At 34.4% G+C, this 12,129-nt stretch overlaps 1 protein-coding gene across 7 annotated transcripts; it reads right to left on the bottom strand.

Annotated features, from left to right (window-relative positions):
• Positions 1-309: 309 nt before the first annotated feature.
• On the bottom strand, positions 310-8,416 carry LOC127806617 (uncharacterized). Of its 7 annotated transcripts, none has more exons than XM_052344011.1 (10): positions 7,980-8,105; positions 7,738-7,797; positions 7,306-7,462; positions 7,125-7,211; positions 6,278-6,405; positions 2,048-2,144; positions 1,882-1,959; positions 1,555-1,780; positions 654-877; positions 310-519 (listed from the first exon to the last, which is right to left on the bottom strand). In XM_052344011.1, exons 3-10 carry the CDS (start codon positions 7,423-7,425, stop codon positions 496-498), a joined length of 984 nt encoding a protein of 327 aa, XP_052199971.1. In that variant the 5' UTR covers positions 7,426-7,462; positions 7,738-7,797; positions 7,980-8,105; the 3' UTR covers positions 310-495. The 7 variants fall into 7 exon arrangements, with proteins under 7 accessions (XP_052199971.1, XP_052199970.1, XP_052199965.1 ...); XM_052344010.1 differs by having other exon boundaries at positions 7,738-7,866; positions 7,980-8,095; XM_052344005.1 differs by lacking the exons at positions 7,738-7,797; positions 7,980-8,105 and adding an exon at positions 8,252-8,416.
• Between the last annotated feature and the right edge of the window lie 3,713 nt (positions 8,417-12,129).

Raw genomic sequence — 12,129 nt, 5'->3', positions numbered from 1 at the left:
CCCCTGTTTGAGCAAATTAGTCATATCTGCCGACACAAGCCTTCTGGTTTAAGTACCCATTCCTGCTTTACTATCTCAGAAGTTGTTATTCAGAATACGACAACTTAAATCTTCAAATTCGTTTCACATTAACTTGGGAAGGGCAGCCGAGTCTGTGGGCTGAACCGCCGCCCCTAACGATGACAACATCAATCACAAGCCCAGATCCATGACTGAATCCGGGCCCAGTTTGGTTTTCAGTTTGAAAACTTTTAAGCACAGCCCAACTTGATATTCAATTTGTAGATCAAAAGCAAAAGACAACATGCATACAGAAAACCCAGTTTGATTTTAGTCCATTTCATGAGTGATCAACATATCCAGAATTTCAAGCTACAGAACAATATCTACAAATGGACAGCAAATAAGGAACTTAACAGAAGAATATATTGCAAGGTGTGCTAGATTATGCAATTCATCTCAATCCAGAGGTTGCAGACGTGATGTGCCATGCGATCAATTGGGTTGAAGGACAACATGCTGCAAAAGGCTGAAAAATATGAGAGGCCGCAAAATTATTTATAAAAAGCTTCTAAAGATCAGTAGGGCAATCTTGTTAACAAAAAGGACAATTAAAGATTGGTTATGGACGGAAACTGCAGTTTAGACTTTACCTTAATTTGTGTCCTGTTATACGTGTAAGTGATGTGAACTAATCCATCACTGGCCTGGATAATAGCTGGATAAGAGAACTCCATTCCGGCTGTGTCTTCCAATGTCAAAACATCGTTCCATGAGTCCCCATCAACGGTTGAGAGGGCCACTTTGAGAATTCCCCTGGAGACTGTATTGTAAACGAGTAGAAGATGCCCGTTTACTAACTTCACTCCATCAATTCCTATAAAATGGAATTCATAGTATCAGGTTGCAGTAACTTGAAGGATAAAGAATTAATGAGACATACACATGGCAGAAATTGAAAGAACAAAAAAATCTGCATAACCTCCAAGAATAGGAAAGAGCTGCAAAATCGGAAGTCAGTCAACTTTATTTCTATTGAATTGTTAACCACCGTTTGATCTAAAAGCTTAAGTTATAGATTGAGGGCTAATTTCATCTTTTATATTATTATTTTGATTCTCAACAGTTTTCAATTGTAACAATATGAATGTGTGATTCGGTAAAAGCAAGCCATAGCAAATAAACACGAAACAAACATCAAGTAAAAATGCTCAATAATTGTAAGGAGGGTAGAAAAAAATAAATATATCTGAGTAGTACAAGATGAGAAGAATTTCGTAAGGCAGCAAACACAAGACATTCACAAGTAATCATATTATGAGGAATCAAAACAACCTGTTTTTTTTTTTTTTTTGGTGCTAAATAAAGGGTAGGACTAGGGACCAAGGGACTCTTGGTTGAGTGTGACCTTGCCCCAACTCACACCCCACCCCTCTAGGTTAGCCATTGCGGTTGGCAATTATTTCTGGAATCCAAAGGGCACATACAACCGTGAGACACCTGAGGAACCAAGCCATACCCCATTAATGCAAACAATTCAGTGCCAGCAAAAACCTGAGTTTGGATTGGGCAGTTCAGTAGGTTTTGCATAATCCCAGCTCTGGCCACCATCATGGGATTCCGACATACAAACTCTATTAATGCCAGTAAATGATCTCAATAGAACACGCAATGTCCCAGTTGCAGTCTGATAAGGAACTGGTTGAATTACGCTGAGGGACTCATTTTTAATATATATTGGCCCATACTTTCTCCAGGATCTGCCAGAATCTGCAGTCATCTGCTTTACAAAAGAAATATCAATTAATTACAAAACATTTTAGTTCCTTTCATGAAAGCATCCAACACAAATAGCTAACATAGTTTGAGTTCTGTTACAACCTCAACCCATGCTCCCCAAGAATTCCAACTCTCTACTGATGATCCACAGAGCAAGTTTCCATTTCCCAACAAGATAGGCTGAGAGTAAGCAGCAAGTGTAACATCAGAATCCTACAAGTACTGAATTACAACTTCATGATCATAAGATCTAATCATTATTCCGCACCTTATTCTTGATTGGTCCTAAAATTCCAGGAGGAAGCTGTTCTCTTTCCGTCCAAGTAATACCTTTATCATATGACCGCTTCATGCATCCACTCCATCTAAAGTTCACTATTAAAAGTGAGTGTCAAGCAGTGACAAGGAAAAACTTAAAACCGATCCAAGAGTTATGGAGGATCCCACTTTTTTTTAGTTGACAGAAGTACTATTAGGAAGGATGTAATTTAAGCATTATATATGCAACCTCCCTTGCCATGGAGGAATTCCACCAGTGGGCCAAAAGCAACGCAAATAATAATATTACAATTTCATTTTTTTTTTAACAGGAAGGACCAAAAAGAAAAGAAAAGGGGCAACAGGAAAACTTTTGCTTCAGCTAAATAAGTTTGACTGGAGTTAAAAACAATAAACTAGGTGAGAATTGCTCCTTCCTCCAAATTTTTTAACCTTTCCACCATGCAATCCAAGGTAAACCTTGCCAAAAAGAAAGGAACACAAATGCAAGCTTAGTAGAGATCAAACTAGCCAATCATAGAAGTAATGCAACATTTTGACTTCCTGAAGTTCAACCTCAAACCCAGGACACTGAACAGAAGCACAAACTAAAGAAACCAAGCTGCTTTATTTCATTCTACAACATTCTAGATAGCCCCAAGCCTGAGAAGGGATGACTATATAACAAAGATTTCATCATGTTGACTCCAAGATGCGGTGCTTCTCTCTTTGCTGCTTATTGGTACAAATGGTGTAGGAATGACCTGAAATATAAAACCTCTAGCTGTAACTTTTCTTAATATTGGAATTGACAGTATATCATATAAGGCTGCATTAATTGAGGACACAACTGAAGACAACAGAATCATCTGCATGAAGTAAATGATATACCATCAAGCTATACCTACCCAACTAACCTCAAATCCACCATAAAGCCACACACTCCACTAGATTAATCATCTTCCTCTTGACTTATATGACCAAAATGAAAAGAAAAGAAGATAATAAATTGCCTTTGCACTGTCCCCTGAAATTCTGAGAGGGAAAAGAGGGGAGAAGGGATGCCTCAGACATCCCTGAAATGAAAAATATTCTTCTAGTAATTCAAATTCCATTTTATCTCTTCAATTTCCAGAGAGAATCCATCATCCATTTCAAGGATTGAAAACATCATCTGATATCCCAATAATGACAACCAAAATTAATAAAATTTCTGGAAAATTTTATTTTCCTCAAAAATTTTCTGGATTTCACAGAGCCGGCCCAACCAATCTGGGGCCTCTAGGAGAAAAAATTTATCGAGGCCTTCTTAAGAGTATTAATTTTTTTATAAAAAAATAAATAATATATTTTTTTACTAAAAAATTTTATCATTTCATTAAATTAAAAAAAAAGCTGAAGTTCAATCAACTACAAAATCTGATAATTTTTTAATGATAGTGAATTTTTAATTAAAATATAATATCTCAGAGATTAAAAAATGCTAAACAACTTACTACAATAAATAAAGAAAAAATAAAACTAATTTTTTCTTGAAACTCTAAGAAGGTTAGTGCAACTCGAGTAAAAAACTATACATTCCTGATTTTCCTATAAAAGAAAACAAAATAAAGCATTAAACTGACAACATTAAAAAGGTAAAGTTCACCAATAATGAGCAAATTTTATTCCACAAATATGCATTGAACTATACTCAATTTTATGTAAAATTAATTTTTCTTGTTTTTTGAGATACAAAATCGTTGATTAAATCTCCATAATTAAGTTTATCTAATAAATCATGTTCAATGGATAATATACCTAATCTATTTAATATTTCTTGTGACATAGTTGACCTCAAATATGACTTTATCAATTTCAATTTTGAAATTTTTTTTACAACACAAGCCACTGAAACTGGAATTGTGAATAATATTCTATAAACAACAATATATGCATTTGGAAAATAATCAACTATTTTGATGTAGTAAAGAATTTTCAATGTACCATTTTTTTCCTTTTAAAAAGTTTCTCTTAACACTCTTAATTCTAAAAATAAATCTAAACCATCTATATCAGAAAGTCCATCAAATTTAAGAACATTTTTAAGATTCAAACAATATCCTTTTAAAACATCTTCATCCATTGATTTTAATTTCTTAAAATTGCATAGAAATTTTTCATATATTCCAAATTACTCAAACCTATTTCGAAGTGAAGAAATGACTTGATTAATTGTGTACATAAAATAATCAACTCTAAAGGATTTTTCAATAGATTTTGTTTTATCATCATTGATATTTTTATTAAATTGTATTTTGTATTTAATTTTTTAATAAAATATTTATTATTAAAAAATTAATATATATATATATATAAATAACAAATTTTTTAAATTTGGGGCCCTCCTAATTTGGGGGCCCCAGGCAGCCGCCTTGCTGGCCTTACTATAGGGTCGGCTCATGTCCCTAACATCCTCCCCTCAAAAATCCTCAACATGCAAATAAGTGATATCTACGTTACTAAAGCATCATCAAAGTTTCCCTCAGACTTTGAATACTCATGATAAACCCATCATGTCAACTCCATATGAAATTGAAAAAATGCTAAGCATCCTAAACTTACTACAAAGCACCCCCTTTTGTAGTTTCAAGCATTAACTCGACATATGGCCATAAGCCTGATGTCACCAAAAGGCTGCAATTTTGTGCCTGATAATTCTTGCCTAATTTGAGTAATTTTGCCTACATAGTGGCCGGGAAGGGGGGGATGAATTGGGTAAAAATTGCACTTCCTTTAATAAGTGTATGAATTGAATGTAAATGGGTAAATCAAGTGTGCAGCAAATACTACAAAGATATTACAAAATGTAAATACGTATTTAGAGAGTAGGGAGAAAAATGCAAACTCAGAGTAGATAGAGATTCAGCTCAATAACAGGCCTGCATCTCTCTTCTCAAGTTGCAACTTGAGTGTTCTACTATTATTTCAAAAGATAGTAGTACACCAGCTCTAGCTTTCACAGGTGATAGATGTCCTTTACAATCTCCCTCACACAAGTGAGAATCCCTAGCTCAAAGATGAAGAGGAGACACTCTCAGCTCTTCTTACAAAGAAAGGATAGGATAGGTCAATACTAGAATATAATCCCTCAAATGATTGAATACAACAAATGAAGCACAGATTTGTAGAGATGGAATGATTGGAATCTCCAATCTGAAAGTTAGGGCTCAGAAAAAATAAATGTTCAAAAGATATTCTTAATCAATTCTCTTTTTGTTTCTCCTTGAAAGCACTTGTTCTTCTTTCAAAATCTTCTTGAAAAACATCTATTTACATTGAGAAATGAAAATATGACTGTCGGTGTAATGACTTAAAAAATATAGTCATTAGAGTGCAAGACACGAGGTCTAGATTGACAACTCAGCTGAGAAGGACGTTAAGTCAGCTGAGTGTTCATTTAAGTCACCGATTTGGTCAGCTAAACTGAAGTTCAGATTTTTCATAAACATTCTACCAATATTTAGTTGACTGAGAAAATCACTGATTCAATTAAGTACCCATTCTGTTGATTGAGTCAATAATTTGATCAACTTAATCCTCTCAGCAAAACAATTTTTAGCACACTTCCTTGCTTCAATCAACGGAATTAGACACTTGATCAACTGAATGAAAGGCAATTAAAAAGAATAGTTCATTTTTAAGTTCAAAACGAATACAAAAGTCTGTTCAATTGACTATACCAAGTCCAAAACATCTTTAAAGAATTTTCTCAGTGAACCTCAAGGTTCTTGAGTTAAAACTTCATTTTCAAAACTTATTTCTTGATTCATCAAACTTTACTTAAAAAGTCAGTTCAAGGTTTATGAGCATTTACCTGTCTTAAAACCTATTTTCAAGAACTTACTTCCTTATCTTTAAAAGATAAAAAGGTCTTTAATGCACTTCAACACTTCCATTTGAGTTTTCAAAGCTTGTACTATTTAATGTGCCTAAATCACTTACTCAAGTAGAATATTAGAGGGTCAAAAATTTTGCCATCATCAAAATCCAAGGGTTGCGCCCATGAGACTAACAAAAAATTGTCTTCAGCAAAAGGTAAGCATATTCAATCTAGTGATAAATAAACCCAAAACCAACTTCAGTTGATTTTAGTATACCAACAAATAAGTGACACCAGCCTACTATTTTTGTGGTTCTTTCTGCCATGAGAAAATTTTAATAGAGTTGTAATTAATGAGATAAACCATAGCAAGCTTACTTCTGGACCTCTTGGCCAATTTTATAGAACAAAAGCAACTCATCAGATGGAAGCTTAAAGAGAACTGGGTTCCACATTGGAACATTGATTTCTTCATCAGCAATTACAGGAGCGTGCCAATGACCATCCTGCAAAAAATATTCCCTTACGTGAGTTACAACATAACATCAGTATTACCTGCCAGTAATACACAAGAAACAGGAGGAGTAGGAAAAGTTCCTAAATGCCTAAATGTTCAAGGATGAAAATTTAGCCCAACTAGAAAGGATAGGTGATACTTTCATCATGACTGATGAAAGGAAAAAAAGACTAATTGTATTTAACCAGTAATATGATTTATCAAAACAAAAAGTTAAGAATGCAGAGAGATTATATTAATGAAAATTCAAACTCTTCAGTTGGAAATTGAGACAATCATTTACGTGAGCAAAATTTGTATTCCAACAAGTGTAGATAGGCTACTAGCCTCCTGATTATCTACCAATGCCCTAGCATGGGTAAGGAATTAACCAGAATTGTCGTCTATCAAGTCAGTTTCATACATTAACCATCTATAAAAGCACCAGCCCGTATGGGAAACAGAAAGGGTCTTACATGAAGCCCAACATGTTGAATATTTAGGGTCTATTTGGTTATGGGTCTTTTGATGAATTGCCTCTGCAAGCTAGTTTTAGGAAATTGATATAAAAATACCCTAGGTAAGGAAACAAAAAATATTGTCATTCTTGCTGAAAATCATTATCATACAAAAATGAAATTTTGTATAAAAATAATTTTTTGCTTCTGAAATCGTGGGAAACAAGAAAATGAAAACCAACAAAACATAACCAAACAATTCCTCAATTACCTTGTATGTCTGTAACCAAATTTTCACATCAGGTGCTCCCTCTGATGCACCCCCAAAATAAGCCACCAAAAAATGATCTTTTTCAACCTGTAGGCACAGTGCATCAGCAACCCTAACTTTTTCTACTGATGATTAAAGTGTGAACTAAAATGATGTTCCCATTGCGTATTATTGGCATTACCTCAACAATTGTAGAAGCATGACAGCTATTGAAAGCGGTTGAGTTTGCAGGAAATGTGAATTCCTCTATCAGAGGCCTATAAATGCAAGTATCCTGTCTGATATTCGAACCTAGACCCATCCCAGTAGTGGTTTTAACACAAACTCCACCAACCTTACTGCATTACGTTTCAGAACATGTTTAGCTGTTGCTCGGAAGATCTAAACATATTAGCTTGTCTTTTGTAACAAGAAGAAACAGAAGAAGAAGGAGGAGAGTACAGCCAGTGTTAATAATAATTCAGAAAACAAAACCATAAGAAAAGCTCTAAGTACAGAAACATTTTAAATTGATCGCAATTCACAAACTCCTAATGTCAGAGTAAATTCCAACGATATCAAGTTGAATTCAACAAAACAATCAAGGCAGAAACAAGAAGAAATGCATAAGCACCTGCCAAGAAGCAGACGGAGTGGATTAAACAAGCCATGGCTATGCAATTGGAAATTAGAACTGAACAAATTAGGGGCAAAGCTTAAAGTCCTGCTGAACCCAGAAAAAGTTTCTTGCAAAGAAGCAAATCTGGAAAGTGACAACAACATAAACAGAGACGACAAAGGAAACAGCCCCAAAGCAAAGCCTGCAAACAATTTCCTCATTTCTACCAAGAACTAAACGGAAAGAAGGATGGAAACCTTTTGAAGACACCTCCAAATGCAAGTGCACATGGAATCAGAAGTACCTTGAAGTGCCTAAAACTAGTGCCTAGTTTCACATTCTCGGGCCAACAAAACCCGTTACCTGCTTCAAAATTTTTTAGTTTATTGTTGCCATTTGATGGTCTTCAAAGGGAAATAGGCCGACTAGGTGTTTTTTTTATGAATACCTACTCCTTTTGTCTCTACAATAATGGGTATTCCGCAAATCTAACTGTAGCATCATTATAATGATCACAAATTCATAATACCTTGACAATCGAGGAGAGAGAGTAGCGGGTATAAGGAATGAAAGCAGCTTCTTCAGAGAAACGAAAGAAATCAGCGGTCTGTGCAGTAGTTAAAAGCCCGGGCGTTGTCGGTTTCAGAGTCGAGCAGTCCTCGGAATTTCTAAACGTGGATGCTACTTCTATGTACAATTTTAATTTTGTTTTTATTTTGGTTGTGTTTTAGATTTCAATTCAATCATAGAATTTATTATCTTACTCTAACAAAATAAAAAATTAAAATTGTAAATATAAGTAAAATTCATATTTCTCATATAATCGACGCCTCTTACTTCTCATTTTATCTCAATCAAATAATATAAGAGTTGTTCGGCATTATAACGGAATGAAATTGTCTAATCATTTTAGTTTCAAGTTATAAAAATAATATTTAAATAACTTAAAACATCCTCTAATCTATAATAGATACAGACAGAAATAGCACTAATAATTTTAAAACAAATAATTTTGAGTTAGTGTCATGTATATTAGTAATTCTAAAACAAACAATTTTGAGTTAGTGTGATGTACTATAATGGATGTAGGATAGATAGAAAGAGTGCTTGTCATTTATGTCAAATTTTTAGTGACTCATCAGTCTTTTGGTCAAGTAAAAAATAAATACAGTTGCACTCTCTTTTACTGAAATTAAATATGTAATAGTTGAAAGTTATTGTGTATAAATTCTTTGGATAAAACATGAACTTGAAGATTTTGATGCAAAACTTTATAATATTTCAATTAAATGTGACAATACTAGTGTTATAGTATTAATAAAGAATCTAGCTTTGCATGAAGAATGAAATATATAGAAATTAAATATTATTTTATCATATATCATATCCAAAAAAAAAGACGAGAATGTAGTAGACACAAATAATCAAATTGCTACATCTTTACAAAGCCGTTGGACAAGCAAATTTGAATTTCTTATAAGTGAATTACATATGATTAGTTCTTAAAATTAAATGTACATGATGATTGTTCGTATCTAAGGCTTTGAATTTTATAAAATATGTGATTTATCTATTTTTAAGGAAGTTGCGAGTTTAATTATTTTGGGAAGCATTTTTTTTTTTTCAAATTTTCAACTGTTACGAGCAAACAGAGATAGCAAAATCTCCAAACGCACACACACAGTTCAAAATCACCACAGATAAATTCACACGAACTGACCGATAAACACAAATCAATATGGACAGTATTGAAAACATAAACAGGAAACAAGAGGCCCGAGATTTATAGTGGTTCACCCCCAAAAAGGGGCTACGTCCACTTGAGCTCCGGTGATAAGAGCTCACTCCACTAAATAGATTTAATCTGATTACAACGAAAAATATAAACAAAAATAACCCTGATTTTCTACACTGTAAGCTACGAGATCACTAACAGATTGGGAGCTTACCTTTAAACAAAACCAAAATCAGGAACGCTAAAGAAGACGATCTATACAACATTTACAGAGAGAGAACGAGAGAGAGAGAGCAAAAAGAAAACCCTAGAAAATGACCGACTCTCCACAAACCCCTCGATCGTTTCCGTCTTCAATGCCATCTCGGAATCGACAATCTCGAGGCGAGATATAATATGATTTAATGGCTCGGATTGCTCTCATAAAAGCAGCACTAATGGCCTGGATCAAATCGTGCAAGAGGTACAACAGTAGACAAAACGACAAAAGCCACAAGACATTGGGCTGGCCCAAAGTGGCTGCTTTTCATGGCCCTCCAGTGGGCGCCCAAGGAGCAGCCCACGGTTGCCATAAGAAGCCCTCCAGTCTTGGGCCTCATTTGAGGTTTCATTAAAATATAACATCAACATAACGTAAAAAATCTATCAACTGTTTTTAATGTAATTATCAATTGTTATTCAACTTTGTCAAAAGAAAAAAATAATGGCATTGAACTGTTAACCAATTTAATAAAAGAGTCGACTCTCTAGTAAAAATTATTGGCCATTTTTATCTATTCCTCCAACATATAAGTTAGTCTATTTCTTTATTTTTCCTATTTCATTTTATCACCCAACAAGTTGACTGAACTTTAGCACCAATTCTATTTTGGCCCGACTGTCATTCTTGCATGAAATCAAACTCTCGTTTGGGAAATTCCTTTAATTCAGTGAGATTTATCAAATATGGCTTGAACCAAGAATCTAAATAAAAGTCAAATAAGTGAAAATAAGGTTCCATCACAATAACCTGCAAGCCAACCACACAACTACTTTGAAAATGAGCAGCAACAAAATCGATTCACCGATATCTTTGGTGGCCGCGAGGTACTTCTCAGTTAGTATACAGATGTAGACTTTCTTCAACATATTGGATTTCCTTATATAGACACGTTCAAGGAGTTTAGTTGGTAGAATTTGATAACCTTGCATAGAAATATTTTTGTTAATGTTGTTAAGGTTTTCTTCTCAAATGAAAACAATACTTATAACTACAAAAAATCTAATAAGAAATTTAGGGGCCAACATTGGACCTATGTTGCTTGAGGTTAATATGAACTTAATTCATAACATGTTTGAAATATCGAGAGGAGGTGAAGGTTACACTTCTTGAACATTCAATCTCGTAGAAGGCTTATGATTAATTTTTAAGGATGACTTTAATGCCGAAATTTGTCAATAATCCCACTAAGATGTCCTTGCATAACCAATTGTTACATATAATATGTACTCAAGTTCTTGTACCTAGAAAAGAAAATTTTACTCAAGTTACCAAAGAGGACTTATGACTCATGCGTTCTATTATCACAAAAAGAGGCCAAATCTATGTCTTTTGATAGGGAACCAAATGATAAGAGCATTTTTTCTTTTTTTCTTTTTTTTTTTTTTTGGGGGGGGGGGGGGGGGGAATCGATCATTGGAACATGGCACGGCTATGAGTTCTATTTTGGAAAGCAAAATTATTAGTTTAGGAAATGTGAGAAAAGCATATATCACTAGCACAATATTTAAATGCAGTCACAGCTATGAGAATTGGATTCAAGGAAGATAAAAATGGGGAGTGGATCAGATGTAGCAAAAGAAAAGCAATAGTTTCTGACGAAAAGGAACACAAATAGCAACCAACACGTGATGCACCGGGGGCACCATCTTCTCAACCGTCTTGACTATGAGAGACCGTGTGGAGATAATCTTCAGTAAGTATTACATGGAATGGAATTGCTGAACTCAAATGCAACATGTTGCGCAAACAGATCACGTGCGCACACATACCGATATCACTACAAGTATTTAGACCCAATAACACAAACAAAATCAGAAATTAAAAAATATAAACAATAAACACACAAATAAAAATAATACGAGAGATTTATCATGGTTCACTCAAACAGTCTACGTCCACGTTGAGCTCCAATAAAAGAGAACTCACTACACTATCGAAGTAAAAATAAGATTTACAATACTTACAACATATAAGCCTCATAGTCACTCTATTTACTCATACTGTTTCACTAACAAAATTGCCTCAAAATCATATACAAGAGGAAGATCAGAAGCTTACCCTATTGAACCAGATAGAAGAACGAGAAGGAGCCAGAGAATATGAAACAACAAAATGAGAGAAACCCTCGTATCCCTTAGCGTCTGTTCACCCTTTCACTCAATCTCTGATCATTGCAAATCTCGATGCACAATGAATAAATAAGGGTCACACGATGTAAAAGAATGGCTAGGATTACAACAGATAGAAGACAACATCTACGATCCAAATTGCGCACAAGAACAAGGCATTCGACACGATAAAGAGAAGGACAATCAAGAGGTTTCCAAAGTGCCCTCTGTTATCAATTGGCAACGATTGCAGTTGACCCTTCTGCCCGCCTCCTTTAATTGAAACGGTGTCATTAAATGCT

The sequence above is a fragment of the Diospyros lotus genome, chromosome 7 (assembly GCF_014633365.1).
Source record: "Diospyros lotus cultivar Yz01 chromosome 7, ASM1463336v1, whole genome shotgun sequence".
In the NCBI taxonomy this organism is placed as follows: Eukaryota; Viridiplantae; Streptophyta; class Magnoliopsida; order Ericales; family Ebenaceae; genus Diospyros; species Diospyros lotus.
Note: the sequence above shows the minus strand (reverse complement) of the source record. Positions and strands in the feature narration are given on the sequence as shown.

Coding starts and splice junctions, on each gene's coding strand:
- LOC127806617 (XM_052344004.1), bottom strand. CDS start 7,943: ATGAGGAAATTGTTTGCAGGCTTTGCTTTGGGGCTGTTTCCTTTGTCG. Junction 2,145..6,277: donor ATTGGCCAAGAGGTCCAGAA/GTAAGCTTGCTA, acceptor AGTGAACTTTAG/ATGGAGTGGATGCATGAAGC. Junction 1,960..2,047: donor TAGGACCAATCAAGAATAAG/GTGCGGAATAAT, acceptor GCTTACTCTCAG/CCTATCTTGTTGGGAAATGG.